At 49.7% G+C, this 18,715-nt stretch overlaps 1 protein-coding gene across 1 annotated transcript in view; it reads left to right on the top strand.

Annotated features, from left to right (window-relative positions):
* The first annotated feature begins 9,196 nt into the window (after positions 1-9,196).
* The window catches only part of KCP (kielin cysteine rich BMP regulator), a 32,876-nt gene continuing 23,357 nt past the window's right edge, over positions 9,197-18,715 (top strand). Inside the window, exons 1-5 of the mRNA XM_068972424.1 lie at positions 9,197-9,275; positions 12,342-12,508; positions 13,033-13,222; positions 13,303-13,379; positions 13,978-14,058. Coding sequence (XP_068828525.1) covers positions 9,197-9,275; positions 12,342-12,508; positions 13,033-13,222; positions 13,303-13,379; positions 13,978-14,058 — 594 coding nt within the window. The remainder of the gene's footprint in view (positions 9,276-12,341; positions 12,509-13,032; positions 13,223-13,302; positions 13,380-13,977; positions 14,059-18,715) is intronic.

Raw genomic sequence — 18,715 nt, 5'->3', positions numbered from 1 at the left:
ACTTAATACAAAAGGAGGCAGTCTAAGAGAAACAGAGGAACAAAAATAAGAATGATACATTTAGAAAACAAGTAAAATCCCTAATGCAAATACAACTATATTAGTAATGTGAATGAATTAAACAGTCCAATCAAAAGGTAGAGATCATCAGACCAGATTTAAAAACAAGATCCAGCAAAATACTGTCTATAAGAAGCATACTTTGAAGATACAAATAGATTTAAATTAAAAAGATGGAGAAAAGTTTTATCATACAAACAGCAACCATAAGAAAACGGGAGGCACTATAGCATCACCAGACAAAATAGATTTTAAAACAAAAAACGTAACTTAAGGTAAAGATGGACATTTTATAATGATAAAAGTATATTCCATCAGAAAAGTGACAATTATAAACATATGTGTACCTAACAACAGATCCTTACTCCATATACAAAAACTAACTCAAAATGGATCAAATCCTATATGGAAGAGCTAATACTATAAAACCCTTACAAGAAAACACAGGGATAAATTTTTCTAACCATACACATGTCAGTACGCTTGCCTGGCAAATCCCATGGACGGAGGAGCCTGGTAGGCTGCAGTCTGTGGGGTCTCGAAGAGTCGGACACGACTGAGCGACTTCACATACACTTGTCTATAGTCAAAGCTATGGTTTTCCCAGTAGTCATATACGGACGTGAGAGTTGGACCATAAAGAAAGCTGAGCACCGAAGAATTGATACTTTTGAATTGTGGTGCTAGAGAAGACTCAAGAGAGTCCTTTGGACTGCAAGGAGATTCAACCAGTCAATCCTAAAGGTAATCAATTCTGAATATTCATTGGAAGGACTGAAGCTGAAGCTGAAGCTCCAATACTTTGACCACCTGATGTGACGAGCTAACTCATTGGAAAAGACTTCTGTGAAAGATTGAAGGCAAAAGAAGAAGGGGTTGGCAGAAGAAGAGATGATTAGATAGCATCACTGACTCAATGGACATGAATTTGAGCAAACTCTAGGAGATATCAGAGGACAAAGGAGCCTGGTGTACTGCAGTCCTTGGGGTCGCAAAGAATCAGACATGAGTTAGCAGCTGAAGAACAACCACCATATACTAGGCAATGATTCCTTAAATATGACACCAAAAGTACAAGCCGCAAAGGAAAAAAACAGATAAATTGGACTTTACCAAAATTAAAAACTTTTGTGCTGCCAAAAAAAAAAGAAACAAAACAAATCATAAAAAATGAAAATGACCCACAGTATGGGAAAAAAATATTGGCTATCTATATACTTGATAAGTTACTCGTATCTAGAATATATAAAGAACTCTTACAACAAAATAATAAAAAGACAAATAACTCGATTTTTTAAATGAGCAAAAGACTTGAATAGACATTTCTCCAGAGAAGAAACATAAATGACTAATGAGCTCATGTAAAGATGTTCAACAGGATGAGTCATTAGACGAATGCAAATCAAACCACAAAGAAATACCACTTCACGTTCACTAGATGGCTATCATCCAAAAAATCAGATGATAATAAGTGTTGTCAAGGAAGTAGGGAAATTAAAACCCTCATACATCACTAGGCTTCCCTGGTGGCTCAGACAGTTAAGAATCTGCCTGCAATGCAGGAGACGTGGGTTCAATCCCTGTGATGGGAAGATCCCCTGGAGAAGGGAAAGGCAACCCACTCCAGTATTCTGGCCTGGAAAATTCCATGGACAGATGAGCCTGGCAGGCCGCATTCCATGGATTGCAAAGAGTCAGACATGACTGAGCAACTTTCACTTTATCACTTATCACAGCCCTGCTGGGAATGTGAAATGATGCAGCCAACTTTTGAAAACAATTTGGCAGTTCCTCAAAAAGTTAAAGTCATAGTTACCATACGCTGTAGCAATTCCAGGCCCAGTAATATCCCCAAGAGAAATTACGGTGTCTGTCCTCACAAAATCTTGCACATAAATATCCACAGCAGCATTATTCATAGCAGCCAAACAGCAGAAACAACCCAAATGTCTATCAGCTGATGAGTGGATGAATAAAGTATGGTACATACACACAATGAAATATTACTTGGCAATAAAAAGGAATGAAGTACAGATACATGGTACAAAATGGATACATTATGACAACATTATGCTAAATGAAAGGCCGGACAAAGGGCTACTTATATGAAATGTCCAGAATAGGCATATACATAGACAAGAAATGTAGCTGAATGGTTGCCTAGGACTGGAGTATGGATGGTGGCGGGAAATAGCGGGGGAAATGCTAAAGGGTGTGGGGTTTATTACAGATAAATGTTCTAAAACTGATCACAGTGATGACTGCACAACTGTGAGTATATTAAACTATCCAATTGTACACTTTAAACAGGTGAATTTATGGTGTGTGAATTATATCTCAATAAAGCTGTTACCAAACACCCCAGACGAGTAGGAGTTTGAGATCAGTACTGGGTGCCAAGACATCTGGGGCCTCAAGATGACCCCAGCTGTGGCTTTGACCCACTGGCCTCCACTCCCTCACCCTCTGACCCCCTCTCTTCATATGACCTGGAACAGACAGCTGCCATTTCCCCTCCCTCAGCCTAAGATCTTGCTTGTGTCCAAACTATGGAGTGGAGCTATGGTGCTGAGTGAGGTCAGGGCCTTGTCCAGAGGCCCCTGGCAAGTCCTGGCCCAAACTCCTGCAAGATTCTCTCTTCTGGCCAGCCTTCGGGGGAAGGTCTGCGTGGGCAGCTTCCTTCCTGCCTGCAAAGGAAGTCAAGAGGCAACCATTCAATTACATTTCTTTACACTGCCATCTGGGGTTGGGGCCTGGAGCCATGGCAGCCACATGGGGCTGTGCGCTGCGCAGATCGAGGAGGCCTCTGCGCAGATCGAGGAGGCCTCATCCACATCTCCGCCATTGTGGACCCATTACAAAACTTTCCCAGCCCATGGAAGGGAGTAGGCTGTCTTGTTAAGCTCTCCTTTTCACTAATTTGCACAAATTTGCCTTACAGTCTGAATATGTGCTACGTAGCCACTAGCTACATAGAGCTATTTGTATTAAAGTGAGTTAGAGTTAAATAAAGCTAAAAATTTAGATCCTCAATTGCATTAGCCATATTACTACTAGGGGCTCAGGAGCCTCGTAGGGCTCTTGTATTGGACGGGGCAGATATAGAACATTTCCATTGTCACAGAAAGTTCTATTGGACTGTGCTGCCCAGAACCACCAGAAGAGGTTTTATGGGATCTTGAGAGCAGGACTATGAGGCATTGGAAGAAGAAAAATGGGTGGGAAGAAGGGGAAATTGCATGCAGGAAGCCACACACATTTCCTCTCCTCTTTGCCCCCGCCCCCCGCCCCCCCCCCACCTCAGCGTCTTCAAGCCCTAATGATATCCCCAAGGATCATTCTTTGTGAAAAAGAAAGTCAAAAGAGGTTGGGGAAGTCCCAGTTTCCCCAATCAGCCCAAAGCTGATTGGCAAGCTCCCCTCCAGGCTGGAGAACCTCGTGGCTTCGAGGTCCCTGTGTGGTGCCTGGAGATATTCTGCCAGTACTGCCTATCTCCAGGTGCTGGCTCTGTGGCAAGGTTCAGACAGGCAATCTGACTGCACTGGTCTCTCTTTACCAAAAGACAGTAACAGAAAAACACACACACTCCTAAAATCCCAGCAGGTTCCATCCAACAAGGAAGTACTGAGTTCCAACTCTGCTATTAACCTGTGAGCAGTGATGGTCAAGTGTGTGGGCTGACACTGGTACTTGAGAAGGCATGCTGCAATTTGGCATGGTCCCTGGAATACAGTGAGATGGACCCCTGCAGATATTTTAAGGGACAGAAGAAGTCCTTTCTGGAAGGGGCTGGCAGCCTAGTTATTCTGAATCAGGTGGAGGGGTGGCCAGCTGTGGGATACAGCTGTGGAATTAGAATCAGATCTGTGATAAACAGCGCCCAGTCAGTCAGGGTAACCTTTGCCTGGGGTGAACATGATGTTGTGAGCGGGGAGAGAGGGTCCTGGGTAAATAGGGAGGTGGAGACAGGAACCACCAAAAGAGGAGCTTCACGGGAGAGTGGGTGACTTGCAGGGGCAGACTGGGGTGGGGGGGAGGGATGGGATCCTGCCCAGCCTGTTCCCAAGCACCACACCCAAACGAAACCATGTGATGCTCACAGGCTTGCACGTGGTCGTGTGGGCCAGGGGATGGGTGTGGAACAATGGACCTTGTTACCATTGCTCACGCTGGGGGGAGTGATAAGCAAGGAAGGGCTGAAGCAGGTGTCATGATGCGCTTTGCCTTTATAACATTGTGATGGCTTACTTCACTTGTTACAACTGGCGTGGTTTGAAAGGTTGCTGTCATTTAGTCAATAAGTCATGTCCAACTCTTTTGCGACTCCCTAGACTATAGCCCGCCAGGCTCCTCTGTCCATGGGATTTCCCAGGCAAGAATGCTGGAGTGGGTTGCCATTTCCTTCTCCAGGGGATCTTTCCGAGCCAGGGATCAAACCCGAGTTTCCTGCATTAGCAGGTGGATTCTTTACTACCGAGCCACCAGGGAAGCCCCAGACTTGAAAGGCATTAAGTACAAAATTAACGATTTCCTTATCCCTATCTCCCTCACTCCTTACAGCAACCTTTTGCTTCCAGCCACAAAATCCAGAGGAAAATCAACCTGCTGCTCTTGTCAGTACAACTCGAAGGAAGGGAAGAAGAGAAAGTAACTTATGTTGGGTTCTTTTGTGTATCAGGAGCCACACATGTGTCAGGCACATCACATGTACATTGCCTCACTGGACTCTCCCAACCTACAGCAGTGGTTATTACTTCCTTTTACAGATGAAGGGGCTTCCCAGGCTCAGCGGGGAGAATCTGCCTGCCAATGCAGGAGATGCAAGAGACATGGGTGTGACCCCTGGGTCCAAAACATTCCCTGGAGTAGAAAATGGCAACCCACTCCCGTATCCTTGCCTGGAGAATTCCAAGGACAGCGGAGGCTGGCAGGCTATAGGCCATGGGGTTGCAAAGAGTCAGACACAACTGAGCACTCGTATGCACGTATTACATTACAGATGAAAGATTTTGGCTTAGGGAGGTAGAGTATACGTGGTAAGGTTAGCATATAAGCTAAAGGACCAGGAGAAAAGAGAATTCCCCTCCAAAGGGGTTAGCTAAAGAGAAATTTACGAAGGGACCATTTACAGGTCTGCAGATATGGTTAAGAGAATCACCAGGGATGCTGAAGGCCAAGAACTTGTTAGCAGGGATCCACTGCCACCCTCTGGGCTGAGCAGATAAGGGACAGGGATAATGTGGTGAGCAGGAGGCCAGGAAGAAATACCCCAACCACTCTCCTCTCCTGCCCGCAGGTCCTGCCTGTGCCTCTCTTCGACTGACCCAACAGGAAGACAGAGGGCATGAAAGCTAGAGTGAAGCAGTCTGTAGGCCGTGGAGGGGGAGGATGAATGGAAGAGGTAGACATGGAGATCACTCAGCACAGACAGTAAGCAGTGGAGCAGGATTTGAACTCAGGACTCACTGACTCTAGACCCGGAGCCCTTCTGCTGCCATACTGAGCTACACACGCTACTGTGCCCACAAGCCCTGCTGAGTCACAGACGTGGGGACACCCTGTCAAGTAAGGACTCAAGCCTGGCCAGAGTTATTCCTTGTTTCTCTAGCCAGAACATTCCTGGCTAAAGAAAACAAGAAAGCGTTGGTTTTTGGTGAGGATGGTGGCATCTGGTTCCACTAGCTGAGCAGAGAGATATGAACCCCTTAGCCTGACACTTGCGTGCACCAAGGGTCGTGTGTTCGTGCCCCTCCCTCCGCTAGGGGCCATGTCCCACATCCCTCGGCCTGGCCCAGGGCGTTCTGCCCATTGCTCTTCCTGATTTGTTCATTCCTGTATTCCTGTATCTGGCTCGATACCTGGCGCCAAGAGGCTATGATCAGTCGTGGTTGAAACTCAACTGCCTCTCCCAAACAACACCCTTTCCTGGGTTTTTATTTCATAGAGTGACTTTTCCAGAAGTTTCTGTACCTTCTGTGGCAGATAAAGAAGGCTAATATTAGCTTTTCAGGTTGGGCTTCAGCAGGAGATGACAATGATGTCGATAAAAATAATATGTTTGGGGTGCTTAACATGTGCCGAATACCGTAGAAAGACTTCTACAGGCATTGTCTCATTCGTTGGACACCTCTTCTGCTAATTCTTTCAGTTCAGTTCAGTCGCTGAGTCACGTCCGACTCTTTGTGAACCCATGGACTGCAGCATTCCAGGCTTCCCTGTCCATTGCCAACTCCCGGAGTTTACTCAAACTCATGTCCATTGAGTTAGTGATGCCATCCAACCATCTCATCCTCTGTCATCCCCTTCTCCTCCTGCCTTCAATCTTCCCTAGCATCAGGGTCTTTTCCAAGGAGTCAGATCTTCACATCAGGTGGCCAAAGTATTGCAGTTTCAGCTTCAGCATCAGTCCTTCCAATGAATATTCAGGACTGATTTCCTTTAGGATGGACTGGTTGGATCTCCTTGCAGTCCAAGAGACTTTCAAGAGTCTTCTCCAACTCACCTGCACCTTAATCCATTCTCCGAAGCAGGCAGCTCTGCAAACACGCATCCTGGCAGTGTCTCGCCTCAGGCCCCAGCTGTTAATTGCTCCCATCTTGCTTTGGAACTTCCCTGTTGAGCGGCACTGGACACCTTAGGAGCCCACTTAAACACTTGTTCACACCTGACTGGGAGCAGTGAATGCCCTGTGAGGCTAGCTCAGGGGAAAAGTGTTTCCTCTTTCCGTCTGAGCTGCTTTCATACAGACGGACCTATGGGATTGGACACACAGATGCCCAACACAGTGATCAGCTCCTCCACAAGGCGGTCTTGTATCAGTTTTCCATCCTTCCCACCCCTCATTCCTGCTCCCTGGGATCATATTCCAAAATAAACCTACATGTAAGCCTTTGTCTCAGGCTCTGCTTTCAGGAAACCCAGGCTAAGACAGCCCTTATAAGAATCACGAGGGAGGTACTATTATTACCCCTACTTCACAGGGGAGGGACCTGAGGCTGAGAAAGGTTTGATAACTTGCCAAAATCATATAGCGGATAAGGGTGGGGCCACTGAAACAGTTAGGAAGGAAGGCAAGGGTATGAAATGCTCCTCTCTGGGAACAGGAGATTGGATTTACCAGGGATTTTTTTTTTTTTTTTTTTAATTTTTGGCCTCTTTGCACAGCATGTTGGATCTTTTTCCCCAACCAGGGATTGAACCTGGGCTCCCTGTAATGGAAGCATGGAGTCCTAACCACTGGACCACCAGGGAGTCCCCTTACCAGGGAACTGTAATAGAATTTCTGATGGTGTTGCATGTCCATTGAAGTTTGTAGGTATGAATTTGAAGTGAATCTAGTCACCCAAGGGCAGCGATACTCAGGTGCTCTGACAGAGGACGGAGGGGATGGAGTGGGCACAGTGGGAGGGTAAGGGTGTGGGGGGTTGGCCAGAGCAGAAAGCAGCTGGGAGCTGGGGTGGCCAGGGCAGGTGCTTGGGCTCCTGGTGGTGATATGCAGTACGGGCCCTGGGGCCCCAAGGGCCTGGCATTGAATCCAGGCTCCGTGGTTTACTCCCAGGGTGACTTACCCGACTTCTCAGATTCTTCATCTGTAAAGGGGGAATGATGGGGTGACCAACATCCCAGAGGAGAAGCGATAAGACCTAATGCCTGTGTGCCAGGCCCATGCTGAGTCCTCTTTCCAGCTAACTTGCTAACCCTCACGCACCAATGAGGTGGGTGCCATTAGAGCCACAGAGAAGAAAAAGTAGCCACTGGAAGTTAAATGACTTGCCTGAGGTCACAGCAGAGAGCATCAGACTCTGGACTGACCTGGAGTCTGCTCTTAGCCTCTCCTCCACCCAGCCTCCTGGGGCCCTGCTTCTGACAGACATCACTTTCCTTAACCCTGGTGGGAGCACAGCTGCCACTTCCTCGTTCCTCTTCCAGCCAGCTGGCCCTGGCGCTCTTCTGCTCCCAGGAGCCTGGCTCCAGGCTTAGCCAGGCCTGGTCTCAGTACCGGCCCATAGCTGCCCTCTCTGCCCCCTGCTGCCAACTGCTGGGAAACTTTCAGGGGTTCACACTTGGGGTGGGGGCGTTGGGCGGGGGAGGAGACACACCTTTCCCTGGGGGAGTAGGGGGCGGGGGGAGGGAACGACTGCTATGGCGGGATTCGTGGCTCCACTCTCCACGTCCCTGGGCCTGTGAGCTGGGGCCCATCCCCACCTCCCCTGCTTCCCAGCTGCACCGAGGAGTTTCCCAGGCTTGAGGTCCACGTGACCAGTGTCTCTCACTTCCTCCCTTTTTCCCCCTCCCCCTGCAGAGCCCAGGGCCTAGCCTGGCCCCCTGCCTGGACTCACAACGCCCCCCTCCTGAGGCCAGGCCTGAGCCCAAGATCTGGCAATGGGTTGGGGAAGGAAAGTCTTGGCATTTGGGGCCCAACCTGGGGCTATCAGGGTAGATGGGAATGGTGGGTAGAGTCCAGGAAAGAAATGCAGAGGTGGAGAGGAGGAGGAAACCAGGAGTCCTTGACTTTGGAGACCTGGAGCATCACCACTTGTTTCCTTTGTTTACTGAGCACTTAGTCTGTGCCAGCCACTACCCTACCCTAAATTCCTTATCTCCATAGTTTCGCTTAGTCCTCACTGCAAGTCTACACAAGTAGATATTATGACCAGTTTACAAATAGGGAAACTGAGGCATGAAGTTAGAGGCTATGGGCACATGGAGTTGGCTGAGCCAGAATTTGAACCCAGCTCAGTTTGCTTCTCCTATACACAGGTGAAGAAGGGAACCCCAGGGTGGCAGAGTGACCCAAGGGTCAGGGAGACCGGCAGTCCCAGAGCCCGAGAGTGACGAATTTGTGGGGTTTTTTTTAGGGTTGGCTCCTGGACCTTATGCAGGAGAAGTCACCCCCACTTGCTTCCAGCTTCTGCCCCCCCCCCCCCCCCCCCCCCCCGCCCCAGGCACTCTCCTGCACCTCTGATCCAGGGCTGGGGTCAGGAGGTGCCATGAGGGAGGCAGGCACCACAGGCCTGGATGACAGACACCAGAAGCCCTCCCTGAACAAAGGCTGGGTGGGAGGCGGCCTGGTGTGTCCCCACCCCCCTCCCAGTGCCTGCTGAGCCAAGACCACAGTCAGCAAGGCGGGGCGAGCATGGCCAGAGCTGCGGCCGTCCTCCTGTCCCTCATTCTGCAGCTCGCGAGCCAGACACTGGCCCCGGGGACCGACCGAGGTAAGTTGGGGTGCTGAGGGTTTGGGGACAGCCAGGTGGGACCTCACCTCTTGCTCAGCCCAGTCTGAGGGGACAGCTGGGCTGGGAGGGGGGCTGCCTCCCGGGGCACTGCCTTGCGGTATGTTCACCTCTCCAGCCGGCCTGAGTCCTCCCCATCGGTGGAGGAGCGAGCGTGGGGGCGGCAGCACGGAGACTATGGCACGGGGTTCCGGGGTCCCGGAGAAGAAGAGGGCTTCCTGCTCTGGCCTCGGGAGGAATTCCTGCAGGCAGCGGTGGGGGAGAGGCTGCCCTGGAATCTGGGAGTCTGAAGTTAATTATTTGTCTCGAGAACGGAGGGGAAAAAAAAGAAGGTCCGCCATGGGAACTGGCTTTGAGTGTCTGTATCTGGCTTTCCTCCAGCAGGACCGGCAGGAATAGAGGGGTCAGTGCATGGATTGTGTCGGGCGGGGGTTGGGGCGGGGAAGGGAAGGGAGCTGAGGACAGTTCCATGGGAAGCAATCAGGCTTTGCACAACAACCAGGAGCTCTTCTCTACAGGTCTCTCCAGGCAAAAGACTGGCCGGATCTTCCCTGAGGGTCCCAGAGGACCCCAGCTTCTCCTGACCCCCTGACTGTGTTTGCTTCAGCAGGCGGGCAGTGGCCTGAAAGAAGGAATCATGGGGCATGGGGTGTAGAGGTGGGGTGAAGGGTGTAAGATACCAGGACCACTTTGGCCACCCTTCATGGGGCCAGGAAGGGAGCTGGATCCCACACCAGGACAGAGAGCCATTCCAAGTGATGACACCCTGCCCAAGGTATGGGTGTTGGGGGGTAGGAGAGTAGGCTGAAAAGATAACGGGCACTTGGGAAAGGTCACATTTGGATTTGCTGCTGGGCGCCTTCAGATGTGGGATTTAAACCGACTGTGCCAGGAGAAGAGGAGCAGCTGGAGGCAGGGAGATTTCAGCCTCCAGAGTGGAGATAAGAGGGGAGAAGAGTGGAGCTGGGGAGATGGGGTGAGGGGATAACCGGCTGAGACCAGAGACTGATGGGGTTTGGGAGGGGTACCAAGAGGGCAACCAAGCCCCAGATTTCTAGGTAGGTGGGGGTGGCATCAAGCTTCCCAGGTGGCGCTAGTGGTAAAGAACTTACCTGTCAATGCAGGAGACCTAAGAGACGCAGTTTCGATCTCTGGGTCAGGAAGATCTCCTGGAGGAGGAAATGGCAACCCACTCCAGTGTTCTTGCCTGGAGAATCCCATGGACAGAGGAACCTGGTGGGCTACAATCCACGGGGTCACAAAGTCAGACACGACCAAAGCAACTTAGCATGCACCACAAAGGTGGCATTAACCAAGCCAGGAAACTCAGGACAAAGCAGGTTTGGACAAAAGAAGACAATTTAGGTTTTGGACTAGACTCTCCAACCCACTTTGGTGGAGGCAGTCGGGGGCTGGGGAGTGAGCGACATTGTGCCCTTGCTTCACTGGACTAGCGATCACCAGAAGCCCTTTCAGCCGCCCAGGCCAGCCTCACTAATGAGATGCCTCTGCGGAAGGACTCTTCCCTTTCCCTCCTCCCCTTCCTGCTCCTCACCTCCTTTCCGCTCCAGACCCTCTGCTGCCCGGCCCACCTCACCCAGAGGAGGGATGATGTTTGGGAACCAAGCCTGGAGTCAGACGATCCCCATTTGCATAATCTTTATTTTCCTGACTGTGGAATAGAGATCAAAGTGAGGTGAAAGTGGCCTTCCCCAGCCTCTCCTAGGACCCAGTATCGTGTAGAACCCGGGACCGGCTGTCTTCATTCTGATGGAGCCTTGAAAGCTAGTAGGGGCCCTGGCAGCACTTTCCCCAAACCCTTCAAGAAATGCAGCCACATCCTGCTTTCTGGAGCACACCCTGCCCAGTGTGGGTTCCCAAGCCCCTCTGCCATAGGCCTGAAAAGGAGTGGCAAGGCTTGGGCGTGACAGCAGGGGGAAAAATTGCCCATTGCTGTGCCCAGAAGCTGTGTCCTTTCTGAAGATGAAGCCGAGCAGATGGAGGCGGGGTTTGCTCACAGACACCAGGTCCCTGGAAGCAGGCCCATCTTGCACTGGTCTGTCTCCCTCTCCTGCTGACTGTGCTGACTTGTGGGCCCTCCCAGCATGACCTGTCAGTTCCCCAGGCTGTCCCTGGCAAAGACCCTGGTCTGAATGAGGCTGGATGACCCTGGCACGTTCCCCGTGGCTGGGGACCCCTGCAGAGTCAGAGCAGGCTACAGGGAAACCTGGTCTATATCCTCCCCCAGGCCCCCAGTGAGCTGGGATCCCTTGGGCTTATACCTGCCTGAGGTTCTTGTTACTCTTATTCAGTCAGTAAGTTGTGTCTGACTCTTTGATACCCCATGGACTGCAGCACACCAGGCTTCCCTGTCCTTCACTATTTCCCGGAGTTTGCTCAAACTCACATCCATTGAGTCGGTGATGCCATCCAACCATCTCACCCTCTGCCACCCTCTTCTCCTTTTGCTTTCAATCTTTCCCAGCATCAGTGTCTTTTCCAATGAGTTGGCTCTTCTCATCAGGTGCCCAAATTATTGGAGCTTCAGCTACAGCATGAGTCCTTCCAGTGAATATTCAGGGTTGATTTCCTTTAGGACTGACTGGTTTGATCTCCTTGCTGTCCAAGGGACTCTCAAGAGTTTTCCCAGCCTCACATTTCGAAAACATGAATTCTTTGGTGCTCAGCCTTCTTTATGGTCCAGCTCTCACATCCATACGCAGCTACTGGAATAACCATAACTTTGGCTATACAGACTTTTTTTTTATTTTTTATCAAAGTGATGCCTTTGTTTTCAATATGCTGTCTAGGTTTGTCATAGCTTTACTTGGGAAAACTGGTCTGGGTCACTTTTGTCCACCCCGGCACCCTCCTCCTCCTCCCATGCTTTCACTCCAGCCCCTCACAGACCATCTCTCCTTCCCAGGACGGTGGGTTTGGCATGTGGACAAGGGTTGGGTATAGGACTGATATCATTGGGAAGACAAACCCAGGAAGCCTTGCTAGCCCCCTCACCCATAGGCCCTCCCTGGATCCTTGTGCCTTCAGGTGGGGCTGTCTCCAGGGAGCTCCTTGGCTTTGCTGACATCCACGACTACCAGTCAGAGGGGCCAGCCCACTCCTCAGCCCCTGCTGGGGTCCTCGAGGAACGGTGGCGCCCCCTGGAGGAGCGGCTGGAAAGGCTGGAGGCTGAGGTCACGGAGCTCAAAGAACAGGTACCATTGAAGGCAGTGGGTGTGCAAGGGGCAGGGCAGGCCTGGTGTAGTGGAAAGAAAGGAGGGAAGGGGAGCCTGTGGGACCCTGAAATAGAGTTTTGTTTTAAAAGCACATAGAAAGGCTCTTATCTGAACACTTAACATCGATTCTTTCTTACATGAGGACCTGCAGGTATCTGTCAACCAGATTTTCATTTTCTTTCATGTACTTGGTGGACATTATGGAGTGCCTACTTCATGTAAGACATTGTCAGGGAAGATTTTGGATGGATAAAGGTCTTTAACTGGGTAATGAGGCCTGGGTTCCCTTTTGTCTAAAGAAGAGGACTGGGGGCCCATGCTCCTCTGAAGCCCGTCCCGACCCCAGGCCATGAGAACTGGCGCTGTCTGATCGGGTTGCTGCCTGGAGGTGGGCCCACCTCTGCTCCATCAAGTTTCCTTCTCATCCTGCCCTGGCTTTCATACCCTGCGGGAGACGGTGGGGAAGGCTGAACCAGTGCCTCCTGCCCCCACCTCTTCCCCAGAACAAGGACCTGCAAGGCAGGGTGAAGCAGCTGGAGTCCTGTGAGTGCCTCCCGGCTCCCCCCCAGTGCTGGGGGCTGGGCCGGGCCTGGCCCGAGGGGGCTCGCTGGGAGCCCGACGCCTGCACAGCCTGCGTCTGCCAGGACGGGGCTGCAAACTGTGTCCCCAAGCCCGGCCCGGCCCGCTGCCACGGTGAGTGCCATCCGCCTGCCCGTGGGTACCACCCTGGGGCTTGGAGATGGCCCTGAGTGACAGCACTGTGTCCTCCCTAGGCTGCAGCCACAATGGTCAGGCCTATAGCAATGGGGAGACCTTCACCCCAGATGCCTGCACCACCTGCCGCTGCCTGGTGAGTTCTCGTGGACCCCGAGGATACCCCACCCCTGTCCTCCTCACCTCAGCTGCCTGTCGCTGCAGCTGGTGTGCAGAATGTTTCGAAGTGGGGGGGTTCTACCTGCCATCCCTCCAAGCCTTGCCTCTGGCAGCCTTCAGTTGATTCTGAATTGTTGTGCTTTCTGGAGCTCAACCCCCGCAACACACGCAGAGGGGTTCTTATCCTCCTGTACCCGCTCCTCACCTGTGCACCCTCAGTGTCCCCCACTCATGCATCTGTCTCTGTCATCTACCTGCCTCTTCTCCCTCGCTTGGCTCCACCTTCCTCCAGCCTTCCCTCTTCACCCCTCCATAGCAAGCGTTCGGTTCCCTTCCCAGGATCTCCCCACTCTGGAGATGTGGGTGGCTCTTGAAAGCGCTGATTTCCGAGGGTTGAGAGTGGCAGGAGATGATGGGGGTGGGGGAAGGACATCCCTTTTCTGCCCTTGGGCCAAGAGTAGCCTGCAGACTCTGAGCCCGCTCAGCCTCTTGCTCCTCCGGTGGGTCCCAGCCTGGGGGGAAGTTTTGGTTCTGGAAGACCACCCTCCAGAGTTCTATCACCTGCTTCCCCACAGGAAGGAGCTGTAACTTGCACCCAGAAGCCATGCCCAAGAGGACCCTGCCCAGAGCCGGGAGCATGCTGCCCACACTGTGAGCCCACTCCGCTTCCTGTCTGCCCCAGCCCCACTTCCCACACTGGTTCTGGGGCCCCCAAGCCTGGCCTGCCCCCTGCCATGTGCCCAGAGGGTGCCCGCCCACTTGCTCCAGTTTAGGGAGTTTGGAAGTGAAGTGCAAGTCAGCAAATGCTGCCTCTGGCCTGGGACTGAGCCAAAGGCTTGACATGATCTTCTTCGTTCCCTCCAGGAGCTTCTAATCTAGTGAGAAGATGAATTTATATAGCTAGTGCAATACAAGATTTAAGAGCCAGTGAACAGATTAAGAGGATGCAGAGAAAGGTAGTAAGTGGCTGGTTGCCAGAGGAGAGGGCAGTAAAGCAGGGAGGGCTCTATGGACAATGGGTCATCCAAGCTGGGTCTTCAAGGGAGAGTGGGGTTTCCTCAGAAAGAGGGTCCTCTGTGCACCAGAATGCGGAGACGTGTGTCACAGCAAATCAGCCTGGGAAGGCCAGTGGGAACAGGCTGCTATAAGCCTTGCAGTTTGGACTTTCTTTTGTGGACAATGGGAGCCACTGAAGGCTGCAGAGCCAGAGTGTGGCATGTTCCAAGAGGCATTTTTGGAATATTCATCTGGTATGGGCTAGATGCAGGAAGACCAGGTAGGGGGTTATTACATGCTCAGTGGTCTGGGCATGGAGCCAGAGACGACAGTGGGCTGCAGAAGGAAGGTTGTTCCTAAGGAACATGGTTGTATGCCATGGGAGAGTGGACTCTGAGCTTTAGGAGACTAGGAAGGCCATGGGCCAGTGACATGAAGAGAGCTGGGCAGAAGTGGAGGCAGTGACTGCTGGGAAGTATTACTAGCTCATAGTTAGGAAGATAAGGTTTTCAGGTTCAGCAAATAAAAACAGGATGCCCTGTTATATTTGAATTTTAGATAAATAGCACATATTTTTAAAAGGATGTCCTGTGCAATGTGACTGGTGATAGAAGCAAGGTCCGATGCTGTAAAGAGCAATATTGCATAGGAACCTGGAATGGCAGGTCCATGAATCAATGCAAATTGGAAGTGGTCAAACAGGAGATGGCAAGAGTGAACGTCGACATTGTAGGAATCTGCGAACTAAAATGGACTGGTATGGGTGAATTTAACTCAGATGACCTTTATATCTACTACTGCTGGCAGAATCCCTTAGAAGAAATGGAGTAGCCATCATGGTCAACAAAAGAGTCTGAAATGCAGTACTTGGATGCAATCTCAAAAATGACAGAATGATCTCTGTTTGTTTCCAAGGCAAACCATTCAATATCACAGTAATTCAAGCCTATGCCCCAACCAGTAATGCTGAAGAAGCTGAAGTTGAATGGTTCTATGAAGACCTACAAGACCTTTTAGAACTAACACACAAAAATAATGTCGTTTTCATTATAGGGGACTGGAATGCAAAAGTAAGAAGTCAAGAAACACCTGGAGTAACAGGCAAATTTGGCCTTGGAATGCGGAATGAAGCAGGGCAAAGGCTAATAGAGTTTTGCCAAGAGAACACACTGGTCATAACAAACACCCTCTTCCAACAACACAAGAAAAGACTCTACACATGGACATCACCAGATGGTCAACACCAAAATCAGATTGATTATATTCTTTGCAGCCAAAGATGGAGAAGCTCTATACAGTCAGCAAAAACAAGACCAGGAGCTGACTGTGGCTCAGATCACGAACTCCTTATTACCAAATTCAGACTCAAATTGAAGAAAATAGGGAAAACCGCTAGACCATTCAGGTATGACCTAAATCAAATCCCTTATGATTATACAGTGGAAGTGAGAAATAGATTTAAGGGACTAGATCTGATAGACAGAGTGCCTGATGAACTATGGACGGAGGTTCGTGACATTGTACAGGAGACAGGGATCAAGACCATCCCCATCGAAAAGAAATGCAAAAAAGCAAAATGGCTGCCTGAGGAGGCCTTACAAATAGCTGTGAAAAGAAGAGAAGCGAAAAGCAAAGAAGAAAAGGAAAGATATAAGCATCTGAATGCAGAGTTCCAAAGAATAGCAAGGAGAGATAAGAAAGCCTTCCTCAGTGATCAATGCAAAGAAATAGAGGAAAACAACAGAATGGGAAAAACTAGAGATCTCTTCAAGAAAATTAGAGATACCAAGGGAACATTTCATGCAAAGATGGGCTCGATAAAGGACAGAAATGGTATGGACCTAACAGAAGCAGAAGATATTAAGAAGAGGTGGCAAGAATACCCAGAAAAACTGTACAAAAAAGATCTTCACGACCAAGATAATCACGATGGTGTGATCACTCACCTAGAGCCAGACATCCTGGAATGTGAAGTCAAGTGGGCCTTAGAAAGCATCACTAAGAACAAAGCTAGTGGAGGTGATGAAATTCCAGTTGAGTTATCTCAAATCCTGAAAGATGATGCTGTGAAATTGCTGCACTCAATATGCCAGCAAATTTGGAAAACTCAGCAGTGGCCACAGGACTAGAAAAGGTCCATTTTCATTCCAATCCCCAAGAAAGGCAATGCCAAAGAATGCTCAAACTATCGCACAATTGCACTCATCTCACACCCTCGTAATGTAATACTCAAAATTCTGCAAGCCAGGCTTTGGCAGTACATGAACCGTGAACTTCCAGATGTTCAAGCTGGTTTTAGAAAAGGCAGAGGAACCAGAGATCAAATTGCCGACATCCGCTGGATCATTGAAAAAGCAAGAGAGTTCCATAAAAACATCTATTTCTGCTTTATTGACCATGCCAAAGCCTTTGACTATGTGGATCACAATAAACTGGATCACAAGACCCTGTGGAAAATTCTGAAAGAGATGGGAATACCAGACCACCTGACCTGCCTCTTGAGAAACTTATATGCAGGTCAGGAAGCAACAGTTAGGACTGGACATGGAACAACAGATTGGTTCCAAATAGGAAAAGGAGTATGTCAAGGCTGTTTATTGTCACCCTGCTTATTTAACTTCTATGCAGAGTACATCATGAGAAATGCTGGACTGGAAGAAGCACAAGCTGGAAACAAGATTGCTGGGAGAAATATCAATAACCTCAGATATGCAGATAACACCACCCTTATGGCAGAAAGTGAAGAGGAGCTAAAAAGCCTCTTGATAAAAGTGAAAGAGGAGAGTGAAAAAGTTGGCTTAAAGCTCAACATTCAGAAAATGAAGATCATGGCATCTGGTTCATGTTCATCAGTTCATGGGAAATAGATGGGGAAACAGTGGAAACAGTGTCAGACTTTATTTTGGGGGCTCCAAAATCACTGCAGATGGTGATTGCAGCCATGAAATTAAAAGATGCTTACTCCTTGGAAGGAAAGTTATGACCAACCTAAACAGTATATTGGAAAGCAGAGATATTAATTTGCCAACTAAGGTCCATCTAGTCAAGGCTATGGTTTTTCTAGTGGTCATGTATGGATGTGAGAGTTGGACTGTGAAGAAAGCTGAGGGCTGAAGAATTGATGCTTTTGAACTGTGGTGTTGAAAAAGACTCTTGAGAGTCCCTTGGACTGCAAGGAGATCCAACCAGTCCATTCTGAAGGAGATCAGTCCTGGGTGTTCATTGGAAGGACTGATGCTGAAGCTGAAACTCCAATATTTTGGCCACCTCAAGTGAAGAGTTGACTCATTGGAAAAGACCCTGATGCTGGGAAAAGTTCAGGGCAGGAGAAGGGGATGACAGAGGATGAGATGGCTGGATGGCATCGCTGACTCGATGGACGTGAGTTTCAGTGAACTCTGGGAGTTGGTGATGGACAGGGAGGCCTGGCATGTTGCAATTCATGGGATCGCAAAGAGTCGGACACGACTGAGCGACTGAACTGAATTGTGCAATATTTTCGGTGTACTTATACTAAAAAATTTTGTGTTTTTCATCTGAAATTCACATTTAAGTGGGTGTCCTATATTTTATCTGGCAACTGTACTGCAGGAAGAATAGCAGCTGGTAGTTTGAAAGGTGGGACAGGGGCCCAGGCACTGGTTGAGGTCTGGCAATGTAGCCTGAAAGTCTTGGCCAAGATGAGATGAGGAGTAATGTCTTTGGAGTCATTAGATCTCAGTGAAAAGGGACACACACACACATACACACACGTGCTCGCACACGCACACACATAGCTTATAAAATAAATGGTGCCTCAGGGCCACTGCTAGCCCATATGATGTCTTAGAGAGCTGACTCTTTTGAAAAGACCCTGATGCTGGGAAAGATTGAAGGCAGGAGGAGAAGGGGATGACAGAGGACAAGATGGTTGGATGGCATCACCGACTGAATGGACATGAGTTTGAGCAAGCTCTGGGAGTTGGTGAAAGACAGGGAGGCCTGGCGTGCAGTCCATGGGGTCGCAAAGAGTCAGACATGACTAAGCAACGGAACTGAACTGAACTGAACTGATGATGTCTTTGGTGAAATTTTTAAAAAGTCACTCTTCCCTCACTGCTTCCATGTGCTGTAAAATGATGGACCTACTGATATTAGAGTCAGACACTATACTGCCATCTGCTGAAATGTTGTAGTAAATATACAAATCTGATTCTCACCTGAACAGTGCCCCTTTGATGTTTTGTCCTTGTCTTTTGCCCCAATTCTCTGGGTCCCTTACTTGAGGGTGTGGCCCTGGTTTTGCAGGCTGCCCTGGAGGCCACAGAGATGGGGAAA

The sequence above is a fragment of the Capricornis sumatraensis genome, chromosome 5, assembly GCF_032405125.1.
Source record: "Capricornis sumatraensis isolate serow.1 chromosome 5, serow.2, whole genome shotgun sequence".
Taxonomy (NCBI): Eukaryota; Metazoa; Chordata; class Mammalia; order Artiodactyla; family Bovidae; genus Capricornis; species Capricornis sumatraensis.
Note: the sequence above shows the minus strand (reverse complement) of the source record. Positions and strands in the feature narration are given on the sequence as shown.